We start from the raw sequence: 12824 nt of genomic DNA, 5'->3' as shown, positions 1-12824 counted from the left end.
GGTTCCCCCGCGGCTGCAGGGGGCGCTCCGGAGCGAGCTCGGGGAGCACGCGGCACTGGGGGCCTGGGATCCCGGGAAGGGATGGGATAAAGGCTTCACAAACCCCTGGGCAGCCGATCCCGGTGTCCGGCCGGACCCTCGGGAATGGCAGGCTGGAACGGCAGGGACAAGCACAAATCCCGGATGGCAGATGAGGTGTATCCAAACGGAGAACCCCCCCGGAGGTCTGGGCAGGCAGGGCGAGCACGGCTACAGCACAGCGAAGGCTCGAAGCAGCAGCGGGGCAGGGCAGCCACAGCGTGGCTCCGAGTGGGGCAGGGAAGGTGGGCTTGGGATCCTGGGGTCTTTTCTCCACAGAAGGAAAAAAAACAGCCGACGAAAAAACAGCTTCCCTCTCCGGAGTTCGGGGACCGAACTGCCCACCACACCCAGGTGAAACAAAAGAGTAGCCAGGTGCACCCTACCCCCAGTGGGGTAGCTCTTTGTTTTCGTTAAATACCCAGCAACTGTCCTCCTAGCAACAGTATGGGGGGAAAATTCCTTTAACAGAAAAAAAACTAGGAGAACTCCTAAAACCCCAACAGGAAACTGAATATGGAGAATCACCCATGGATTTGATTAAATGTTAGCTCATATAAAGTTTAACACCATATTTTAATGATAAGCAAATGACAAAGCAAGTGTAACATTTCTGAACGAAGTCTTAAGAGTGTCACTGTCAAGGTGCTGCCCTTTGAACCATGTATTAAAACTTACTCTAAAACAAGAGCTGTGAAAATGTGCAGCAGGTGTGGCATAACTACAATTCTAAGACATTGCCAGATCACTTCAGTGGAAGAACAGTTAGGCCAATATTGAGAGTTTTGAAAATATTGCTTATGTTTCTGAGGAATTACCAATACAGTAGTTTTTCCTTGTGAAACTGCTTATTTTTACAAACTCTTTTAAAACATACTCAAAAGGACAATTAAAACCAGATGAGAATATTGTAAATATTAAATCAGTTCTGAGATTGTATGTGCATATTCAGAGATGCTTATATTAAAAAATATGACATGAGAGGCTTCATTTTCTAAACCTGCCTTCAAAAACATAAAAAGCTGTGGGTACAGTCATGTTCGATGCTCTTCCAGGGTCTGCACACCTGCAGATTGAGGCTTGTGTGGAAACAAGAGGAGTGTGTATGTATGTATGTAACTTACCTCTTAATATTTAAGAGGTATTTCAGACCTGACATTTCAAATCAGGTTTGTTTTTTTTTTTGGTCAAATTCAAGGAAGAGAGGAGACAGGACTGGTTTAGCAATAGCCCAACCCCATGCCAATTTCACTTATTAATGAAGTTATTTAAGATTGTGTTTAAAAATAGTTTCTGGTTGTTATGTTGAGGCATAGAGTCCTAAAATAATCAAGTTGAAAAAGCCAGGAGAGGCTTCGAAAGGATTCAAAGGCGTAGCTCTTGTTAAGTCTCTGGGCGTGGACCAAATGATAGTGTGCTGTTAAGAGACTAGCTCTGTTAATCAGTGTCGTTAATGACTCTGGCATGCTGAAGTTGTATCTTGATGAGCTGGTAAGGTTGTTGCACTTGTTCTATTCCTATTAAAGGCAAGTAATTAAAGCACATCTTAAAATCCTGCTTGCATATATATGACTTAGCTACTTTGGTGGTTTCCTATAATCAGGGTAGTATCTGAGTACACTGAGATTCTGCCAGTGCTTTGAAAGTCTGTAGATTCTTTAACTTTGCACTGTACTGCAGAACCTGGCTTTGAAAGTTGTACATCTATCTGTCCGTGAACATCATGGTGTGACGGGAAGTGCTGTCCCCACCCTCTCCTGAATAAAGCCATTCTGCTGAGTCATGGCCTTACCCTGAAGGAAATTGCTGCAGGAACCTTTCTAGACACAAACAAGATGTAATTCTTTTGGTATTTTAACTTGGTTTTCTGCTCTTTTTGTTAACTTTGATCAAAGCCAATGAAATTCTTCATTATTTCTAGTACTACTGTGAAAAACGAGGTTCACTCTCCTGTGAGAATTTAAAGAGTTTAATATACAGACAATAAGAGACACATAAAATAAAGCAAAGGGATAACGGCCGGGTGCCTTGGCGCTCTGCCAAGAGCACACCTGATGCCCGAGGTGAGTCCTTTTTATACCATTTTTACTCTCTGTTCTCTATTAATATTCAAACTTTTCCCGGAGCTGTTCTGCATGGCCACTCCTTGGTTCCGCCTTTTTAGAGCATGTGTAGTCTTCGGCCTTGTGGTTTTATTTGATTCTTGGGGTTGGGCCCGCTAGGTAAGAGTCGATGGTAGGGTGGATCTCTTAATTCTCCAGACAGTCAGGGCTGATTGCAGCTTTGGCCTCTTTGCCCCCCGGGCAGAGCGGTGATAGCGGCTCTCGGACCCTCCTGGCCGCCCGTTCTCCGGGCAGAGCAGCCTTTGGGCCCTTTTGTTCCCCGGACAAAGTGTTGATCAGCAGCTTCTCGGGCCTCATCCTCTGCTCGCTTGGAGGTTCTCTTACTTGCTCACACTTGCTAACATTCTTGCTAAAACGAGAGAAAACTACATCCACACAGCAAAAAGCATTTCTAACATTATATAATATCTACCTTTATACTTTGCGAGAAGCCAATACTATAATACATGTTTATAACACTACACAACTATAATAGTTACAGGGTTTTTGTATTGTTACAGTTTTCTGGTACCATTTACATTTTGTTGTGAAAATGAAACAAAACCAAAAAGCTGATCCAGCAAGTTATATGTAAATCCAAAATAAAGTCACATAATAGTAATTAATTTGTAGTAACAAAGCTGATGTGCAATATTGTGAAAAATCAACAATTCTGAAAGCTAAGACAAATACATGTCAATAATCTAAAGACATAAACAATAAGCATTGCTTCAGAGAATACTTTGGAAAGAAGTGGCTTTTGAAGCCACTGAATCTGAAGCAGGATGAACAAAACAATCTGGAGGAGAACTGCATCCTGTGCTGGCAGCTCATCCCCTTGGCAAAACCATGGTAGGAGCTTCCCAACACCTACAGGGTTCCTGTAAATCTACATGGTGGACAGTTGTGCATTCAGGCACCAGCAGTTGTCATGAGGATGCTTCAGTCTTGTCTGCTTCACAGTCAAGTTTTTCTCTGTCCTTGAGATGACAAGATTTTTTGGCACACGATCTAGTATAAAGGACATCCTTGCATCTTAGGAAGTCAAGATGCTTCATGATGAGAAAAAGTACAAGCCACACAATTTTTTTCAGCTTGGATCATACTCCATTTGGTGTTCCAGGGAGAATTTAGTGAAATTTGTCCTTTTAATTTTAATAAGCACTATCTCGCTGTTCACTTGTTTTGTGACAAGGCATGTGTCTGGGCTAAACACCATGCTTACCAGCTGCTTATCCTGTTAACTAGTTACTTGTTAACTTAAAGCTGTATCACATTTTGTCTTAAGGAGGAATAGCCCTTTCTTCAAATACCAAAGTAATATTTTGGGCTAGATTTACACTATTCATAGTACAAGTAGAGCATATGTTGTTGTCATTTTGATGACCTTAAAAATACCGTAATTGTATTGAAGAGAGTAAACATTCCATTACATCTTGTGTTGCTGAAAAAGTCAAATTCAGGCACCAAGTTCTCTTTCTTGGATGAGATGCAGGTTCTTATCACTGAGATTCTTGCTGAATTTCATTTTTAGTAGGGGATGAAGTTTTCACATCGCAGTAGCTAAAATCATGTCCATAAACTAGATCCTTCTGAGAGCTTTCATCTAAGTGTGCTTCATGAACTGTGACAGCACTCCACATGTTGCTCTTCCTCAGGGATTTATGTAAGAGTTCTCTCATTCTCCTGTTTCCTTTGGCTGTGGATCCCAACATGATTTCAAGTTCCCCTTCTGTTTTCCTAGGAAAAAAATGAAGAGAAATCCTAATTTTAACAATATTTCAGCAGTACAGAATAACAGTATGTGGATAAGGATAAGCAAATTAGAAATGGCCGGTATTTAAGTGCTTGAAATTATCTGATTGAAATTCATTCCTACTTTGCTTTTGAAAAAGCTCATTAAATGTAATGCTAAATAGGATATGACCAGAAAATTACCCATGTAAAATTACCCATTATTGAACCCATGTAACAAGCTGGATTAAGTCTGCACATAGAGCAGTACATGTGAGACCCAAATACCATGACTACCACTCTCCACTGACTTGGGCTCCCTCGTGACCACAGCTCTGCTTCCCACATAACACTGCCCCTTCTGCCCAGAGCACTGTGCTCTCCACTCCAAGGCCCAAAGGGTCTGATCAGAGTGTCAGACTCTGTGCTCAGCTAATGCATCCTTGTGGGAACCAAACAAAAGTGCTATAAACTTAGAAGGTAGACAAAGCCCAAGAACTTGGGTTTCCTTTGACTCCTAGTGTATGTCAAAATACAAAATAATAAAGAAATGAAGATCAATTGATGTGGAAAGCATAGCTGTTGCATGGAAAATGAGCACACATTTTAATACTATAGACTAATACAGTCCCCTCGAGGGCACTTTCTGAAGCACTGAATAGAACTGGCCTTCTATACAAATTGTCCCCAATACCAGGCTCTAAAATCGAGAAACAAGTCAATGCAGAACATAAATGAGTTGAGAGTAAATGCTGTCATTTACATGTCTACATTGAGGGCAAAAGGTGTACACTAGAAAATACAGAATCAGTACATCTTACAGAATCCTTAGTGATCGATAACATTGAGAATGAAGTGATGAAAAGTGGCCCAGACATAGTACCAGCCCACCTTGTGTTTCACCTTATGACTGGATATATAGATGGAAGATAAAATAACCTTATGCAGAAGGGCTTAAGATTATTCTTGTACATACTGCTTGGAATGAACTTTTGGTGGTGGAGAAGATCAGTAACCATTGAGAATGGAATTAAAGCAAAAGGTGGCAGGTGAAAGCAGTACAATTGGCTAACAGTTCAAGACTTTGCCCAAGAACGTGAGAAGCCACAGGTAATGGGTTGGACCTTTCCCTTTCTGCCAAGTCACTAAAAAGCCATTGAGAAGCAATCTTTCATTTTTGAAACACCAAAACTGTAGATGACTTTGTTCTCAGAAAGTATATTTTTCCAAGACTGACTAATACTACCAGTGCCCAGAATATGCTTCAAAATGCTTTTACACAATGGCATTTACCATTATCTTCAGCCTACATTTGGGGGAGATTTGAGGCATATGCACCACATGACTGAACACCCTCAACTGGCAGTCCTCAGTTTCACTCATTGGTTGATCTTGGCCCTCTGTATTGTGATCTTGGAACATTTTCAGCATCTTGTTTTTAAGTGAACTTGTGTATCTTGATAGGGACACAGTCCTGTTCTCTGTTGTCCCTTGTCTTTAATTGGAGTCTTCAGGCAGTGCACAGCACTCTTATGTTTGACAATTAATACACAAGAGCTTAATCTGGTTTATCATTATTGTAGTACAGATCATTACCCAGGGTTTATTTCATCTGCTAATTTCTGAAATTGAGACTTCTTTGGTTTTTTACGGTTGTTTCATTGTTAATGCTTTCATGGGCCTAAGGCATAGAAAATTTGAAGTAAGATTATGAAACTAAAGATCACCAAGTTCTGAATTATACATTAATGCTGTCAGCATGCCTGACAAATAGGATTGCCATTTTCAGTCCATGTGTTCAGTTTAATGGCAACTGCATTGATTTTAGAAAAAAATTAGTTCAAAGAGGTTAGTTTAAAAGTGTCCTCATGCTTAAAATTACTTCAGTAGAAAGAAAACAGATACCTTTAGAAGTAGCAGTTTATCTATACTCTTCTTGGAGGACTAATTTTTAAACAGAGCTGAGACATGAAGAGCCAGAGTGCTAACTGACTTGGCTTTGGAATGAGCAGTCAGAGCCCCTGCTGCACACAGCACACTGCAGTCACAGGTAAGGCTTTTCAGTGTGGCACAATGTACTGCTTCATAGTTCAGCTGTTCTGCAGGTGGGCATCTGAGAAGAAGCAGTTGCATCCCAAGTGTAGTTACACAAGGGGATTTTGTTTGAAAATTCTGACCTGATGGAAATTTAAAAATGCATTCAGCAGAATGGGTTGGGGAGAGGGTGTCTTAATTCTTGCTAGTCACAACCTCCCTTCCCTTAAGGAATTTGGATTACAGAGCAGCTTGGTTAATACAGCTGCTGATGGTCTGTACGTTCTTATCAACACCAAAATTTCCTTGCCTCTACAGCTGGTTCGCCTCTTAAAACAAAAGTCTTTTCCACTTGGCATTTAAAACGAGATACATGCTCTGTTTAGATACATGAGCTGTTTCTGGGTGTCTTTAGTCAAAAGGCATTAAGTTTATTTCTTCTTAATGTAGGCTGTTATTATTTAAATAAGTAAAAATAAAAATTTCATTCAACCCGTAACCTAGCCAAAATGTAAGATTTTATATCTTGTTGAGAGTAAGCAAAATGCCAATGTCCACTGATGTCTGATGAAAAAATTACCAGAAGTAGGTTCTGAAAGCAGATTCTTCTTTACAAAAGACAGTTTTCTGCCCTCATTGAACTAAATTAATTCAGCCTTAATCTCAGAATCTTATTTGGGCTGGCTCAAGAATTTATTTTCATCTATCCTGTAACAGTTTATTTAAATATTCCTTATCACAAAGATTAACAGTTTTTATTATGGTTATAATTTCATATGTCACCTCACAGGTAAGACAGCTCCTCCCCCTTGCCTATGCACAACTGCAAAGCTTTTCTGCTGTTGACCTTCTTCTAAGGACAGTTTAATGCACTTTCAAACCTGCCTTCTGCATCCAAAGCAAAGCAGCTGTAACTACCTTGAAGTACTGTTTCTTTGCAGAAGTCTTATGAAATAAACTTTGACCTAGAAAAGTCATAAAGGCAAATGTCCTGTCCAATTACTGGAAACATTTATGAACCTGTTTTTTAACCCTAGGATCCCATCATGAACTTCTTTTATTATCTCAAACCTCTTCCTTAAGGAAAGGTATGTGATACTGATCTCTCTTAAGGTTACTCAGTGACTAGTATTAAAGATGTCACTATCAGCTGCCTGAAGAACAAAATGCTACTGCTTTCTTATCAGTTGCTTTAGGTGAAAGGTTGCTGTGAATTTGCAATATTGTCTAGCAAAAGCTGTAATTACTGAAAAGGCTCTTGTCATGAGTTAGCAAGCATAGTCCCGGAAGTGATGTTCTTGCTAAGGGGTGCTGACAGCTTCCTCTGTGACCTGACCTGACAGAACCTATCAGCTGGCCAGGTTGAATATGGACAATTTTTTAAGCCACTTAAAGTTGTGACCACCTCTGTGATCCACACTTAAGAATAGACAAACCCTGGGGGCAGAGGCCGGTCTTGTTTCCGGTGCTGGGACGCTTTGGGCCCCGTGTGGGGGCTGGCGGGCCCGGCCCAGGCCCTGCTCGGGCCAGGCCGGGCCGGGCCATGGCCACCCTGGAGCTGATGGGCCCCGTTCCACCTGCGGAACCCCCCCCTTCCCCCCCATCCCTGCTGTGGGCAGCCGGAGCGGCCCGGCTCCCCCTCTCCAGTGCGGCCAAGATTCAGCTGAAGCTGCCCTGCTGTCTGGCAAAAGAACGTGTGACCAACAGCGATAATCGACATTCCAGCTGCAAGGCCTGGGTGAGAGTAACCCTTTTAGTGCTGTGAAGAGCTGAAAACCTGAGGAAAGAGAAAGAGGAGATGCTTTAAGCTGAAATTCTGTTGTAAAGCTATGATGCATCAGAGTACCCGTTGTAAATTCATGAAGGCATGGGGGGGGGAGGAGAAGTGTTCTGAAGTGTGGTATGATTTTTTTTTTTTTCTTCTTTTAGGTCTGTTAATAAGCTTCTTTATATTCTTTCAAGTTTGATGCCTGCTTTGCGTTCCTCCTAATTCTTATCTCACAGAAGGTAAACAGTGATGAGTATCTTGGACCAAACCACTACACTAAATTGGTGTTTCTGCTCGGTTACAAACCAAACCCACTACAGCTCTACAGAGCAGCTTCCAGGAAGGGAATTCTGCATATCTTTAAAAGTTTTTTTATGTATCAAAAGTACAACTACATCTGTGTTTCTTTTTGAAAACCAAGTAGAAAAATTCTCATCCCTTGGATGCAATGGGTAAGTACTGGAACTCCTGGTTTTAGTCCTGAGGTGAAAGAATGCAGGAGGGGAGAAAATTTCAAAGGCAAGTCATCTCTGTTATGTTTGATGAAAGCCCATGCTAGTTTGGATGTCGACTTGTTAAAAATAGAATGATCAGAGAAACAGCACATGAATATTGCTACTTTGCCTACACATGCATTACTTTTGACCATGCTGTGACTGCAGCAACTCTGCCTCTGGGCACACAAGGGGCTGTGCAATGTGCTGTGACCTGCCACCACTCAGGTGTGCTGCACTCCTGTCCAGATTAATAAGGTGGGGCTGCTTATTTCTGTGCAGGGTCTCACTGAAAGAATGGTGCTATTTGCAGATCTGAATTGGGACCTTCCTTTGCTTTACAAGAAAACTTACCAGCGACAATAGGTACAGTATGCTTTTATGATAAAGAATTTTATGGTGGCAGCTAAGTCAGACTTGCCCCATCTCCTAACTCCATATTGTTAAACAATGCAAGAGCAAAATAAATTATATGAAAGAGTTTTCTGTCTTCACCTGCTTACAGTGATTCACCATACCTTCAGCTAGATTTTAAAGTAAACTGGCTTTTCTGCTTAAAATGTGGCATGCTACTTTGATTTCCATTACCTAACAGTAAAATTAGAGAATAAGTTAGAAATTAGAGAATAAATATTTATTGTATGCACTTATCTTAATGTCTATGTAGGCGTTTTGCACAGAAACATTATCAGCTAGACAGTATTCTGGACTAAAATTCTGCTCTGTAAACACAGCTAGTCACAATAAATCTAAATGTTTGGTACTTTCCTAGCACTAGCAACTTTGGTTGCCAAGCTACAGATGATGAGCAACATCTCAACTACAAATAATTTTCCCTTCCTTACTCCTGTGACTGTGTGGAGGGAAGGGAGAGAGAAAATAATTAGCCTTGTAAAATCAGAAATATACAAAGCTGACCAAAATACATGTTTAATTTCTGCCTGATAGGCATAAAAGAGTAGATGCATATTTGGATTACCTTGGGAAACTACTTTATATTGCAGTACTTGAGAAGAATAATGGAATATGAAGAAACTAGCTCATATGAACAGTATCAGCCATGGTGTTAGTTGGTTTTACTGATTTTGTTTCACAAGCATAAAAATTTATTATTTCTTATATAGGTGTAGAACTCAGCTGACTTACCAGTAACGTTTTTTTTTTAATCTACGTTTTTTTTAGATAGTAATCAAAGGAAAATAGTGAATCATGAGGTTAACCAAAATACCACTTGAAAGATGACTCTAAAAATTCTTTTTTATTTTTAGAGTTGTGTTCATTATATTATACTCTAATAATCACTGTTAAGATTCAACTACTACCAGAAAAAAGCAGTCACCCGTCACACTGTTCACTAATGCTGGAGTCTAGAGAAATGAAAGACATATCTTGCTGGGGTTCATCTTGGGCTTGTTTCCATAAACCACTTTTCTTCATCATCATACAGTTAAATGGACTACAGTGGTGTAGTTCCAGGTGCAGACCTTGTTTCTTAAAAGTCAGCTGCAAGTATTAATTGTGTGTGTTTACTGAAGAAAAAATGACTTAATTTAGACTGAAAAGGTAAAAGTGGTTTAGTATACTGTATGGAAAGTGTAATTAATTATTTTACACATCTGTGTTACACCATCTAATTTGCCTGCTTTGGGGCTATAAGGGTGAATTTTGAACGATCCATATTTTGGGGCTTCAAACTATGCTCTATCCTATGTTGAAAAAAAACCCTCTTTATTTAATTGCTGTTCTCTACAGTAAAAAATTGTAACATGAGCCTAGAGATATGAAAGGCACTTAATTAGTTAAAAATCCTAGATAACTATTTCCAGAGAAATGTGGATCCGTTCAATCTGGTTTTTAATGTAAATTTCAGAGATTAATGGAGTGTTCATTGTACAACTCTGCTACTTACACCTGTTTAATTGCACTGTATAAAGTAACTGAGAGGAACTGTGCTGATATAAAGGTAGATGATACCAAGCCTTTTTTTTTCTATTGTCTGTTAAAATCTATTTAAATCTATTATTTCACAATGGCAGTGATGACTTGAGAAATGACTGCTTTATTACTTTTTTTCAGTTGTAAAACAGTTTTTCCTTTATGCTGATAATGTGAATGTGCTATGAAGCTTTCCACTATCAGAGGGGAAAAATAGCCTTAAAGGACTCTATATTCAAAGGATATTTCAACACTGCAGTCATAATCTTCTATAAATCTGTTAAATTATAATTTCTTCTCTTCATTTTGCATATAGCCAATCTAAGTCACTTATTAATAGGTCAGTAAGATAGATTCAAAACAGAACAGATCTTTCTCATTAGATTCCCTTAATACCCTACTATTCTGAAAACTGTTCAGGGGTGTGAATGGGAAAGTGTTCAGCCTTTAGCAGAAGGTGCTATTACATAAATTAACATATATCTTGATTTATAGAATCCTTTCAAATTATCCAAGATTCTCTCAGACTGATAGCCTTCTAAAGAAGTCTTAAAAACAGCAGTAGCCATCTAGAAGAAATTCCTCCCTCAAAAGATGTTTCCTGAAGCTGGGAATTACGAGCAGGGTTTCAGCATTTTCAGTATTGCTAAAATGAGTGAGAAAAGCGACCTGGAACATACCACGTGAAGACTCCGCTGGAAAGTGAGCGCTGGTGGCTGTGTGCAGGTGCTTTCCCTTGTCCCTTTACCTGTCGGACCTACTTGGATTGCTCCCGGCTGTGCCCCACTCACCTGTTCTGCTCCAGTACTTCATTGAGGGTTTCCTGTTTGTCCTGCAGCAGATGCTGCAGGTGCTTCTTTTCTTGCTCATACTGAGCAGTCTTCCTGGAAAATTCTTTCTCCTGCTCAGTCATCTTAAGACTGATATCTCCAAGCTTCCCAGCTGCTTTCTTTTTATATACCTATAAGGATTAAGTTAATAGAAAAAAATGGGATTATCGGAGAAATAAGGACAAATCATTACCAACAAAAGAAACAGCTAGAGACACTGATTTTCAGTTTAATCTTTACATCAATGCTGCCTTGCTTAATTATGTCAGGTAGGTTGCATTATGGGATTTTTTAACCTATTTGTTAATTGGAAGGTATTACACTTCATTTTGTTCTGCATATAAAACTAGTGTGTAAAATGAATACCATACTGTATGTTTGTTTTATAGTGAACAGAATTACCTGCAAAAAAAGGTTTGTTTTCCAAGATGCAAAGCTACATTTTACAGCTTACCACTTGCTGAACACTACTTATCAGTACATACCAAGAAAAAGTGTTTCTGTTTTGTTAGTTGTTTAATCTTAATACTAAGAGGAAGAAAAGAATAGCTTTGCTTGTTGCTTCACATAACAGTCCTTCTGTTCAGTGAAGCACAAGTGATTTTTTGATCACTGGCTCTAACAACTAAATGATAACTAATGATTGGTCTCATCTCAAAAATAAGAAATAATTTTTGTACAAAGTAACTTTGCTTTCTGACATAACATCCCCATTAAATTGCATAAGCACACAAGAAACTGAAAAATATTGTTTGTGTATTGTTACACATTTCTAGATGCTGCTGCTCTTGACAATACCAAAATCCAATATTAACTTTTAGTCTCATGATTACAAACAGAAGGCTAAAACTGTTATTTTCTCTGCAGAGTATGATGTTTCCTACAGGCTATAGAACAGAGTTTTGGGATGGAAACACTGCCTTTAATAAAACCGTAAACTAATTTAGTGAAGCTTTGAAAATACTGCTATTTATGTGTTGCTAATACAACGTTTTATCTCAGGTGCTAATCACTAAGGTTTAATCTTAATCTGAAACGGGGGAGAAAGATTTGAGTTTGCCTTTTGGAGGAATTTTTAAAAAAGCATTTTTAGACGTGCTGTAAATAAGGCTATATAATCCTTTCCACAAACTGTTTCCTTTCTGGCTCTTGCAAAATGTGGCATTGTGGAGTTTAATTTTCTAGAAGTAATAGGATAATAATAGATAATAATATTTACCTAGAATATTAGTGATTCAATACTTAAGGTTGACTTACATAGGGTTTTTATCCTAATTTTTCCCTGACAGTTCTAATAGAATAAGCCTGCAAGTTAACCAGTCACATCACTCAACTTTATAGATTCCCAGAGAAGTCTTCAAAATGCAGAGTAATGCTATGGAAGGCTAAAGGCAAACAAGTTCCTTCTGAACAGAAGGTTGGTCAGAGCCAGCCTAGAAGAAGTGCAGAGTATAAGGAAACAGCTGAACTTTCCCTTCTGTCAGTAGAAGCTCCAGCATTTGTCAGGTTGTAGTGAATTGAACCTGAGTTGATGGACAGTCTTTTAGACTAATGACGCTTCTCACAATTTACATATTTAAACCGCACGGAAAGGCGGGAATTGCCTTTCGTTCCAGCTCGCCTGCCAGAGGGTGGGGGGGGGGGGTCTCGGAGCCTCCGGGCCCTGCCAGGGCCCCTGCCCTCTCCCCTTTTCCCAACGCTGCGGCACGGACCCTGGGTCACTGGGGGAGAACTGTCCCAGAGCCGCAGGCAGCTAAACCCAGCCATGGACTGTCACACAGCTAAACCCAGCCACGGACTGTCACACGGCTAAACCCAGCCATGGACTGTCACACAGCTAAACCCAGCC

At 39.9% G+C, this 12824-nt stretch overlaps 1 protein-coding gene across 5 annotated transcripts in view; it reads right to left on the bottom strand.

Moving 5' to 3' along the window:
- Positions 1–2183: 2183 nt before the first annotated feature.
- The window catches only part of CEP89 (centrosomal protein 89), a 45388-nt gene continuing 34747 nt past the window's right edge, over positions 2184–12824 (bottom strand). For 4 of the 5 annotated variants that reach the window (XM_042027708.1, XM_042027712.1, XM_042027706.1 and 1 more), the window contains 2 exons: positions 10937–11106; positions 2184–3920 (listed from right to left, as the gene is read on the bottom strand). In XM_042027708.1, coding sequence (XP_041883642.1) covers positions 3683–3920; positions 10937–11106 — 408 coding nt within the window. In that variant the 3' untranslated portion in view covers positions 2184–3682. Of the gene's footprint in view, positions 3921–10936; positions 11107–12824 lie in introns of those variants that run through there. The other variant, XM_042027713.1, reaches the window with a different exon arrangement.

This window comes from Corvus kubaryi, unplaced genomic scaffold, assembly GCF_017639235.1.
Source record: "Corvus kubaryi isolate FWS band 111438036 unplaced genomic scaffold, C.kubaryi_AGA036_p1.0 37300, whole genome shotgun sequence".
Classification (NCBI taxonomy): Eukaryota; Metazoa; Chordata; class Aves; order Passeriformes; family Corvidae; genus Corvus; species Corvus kubaryi.
This window is presented reverse-complemented; position numbering and strand designations above follow the sequence as displayed.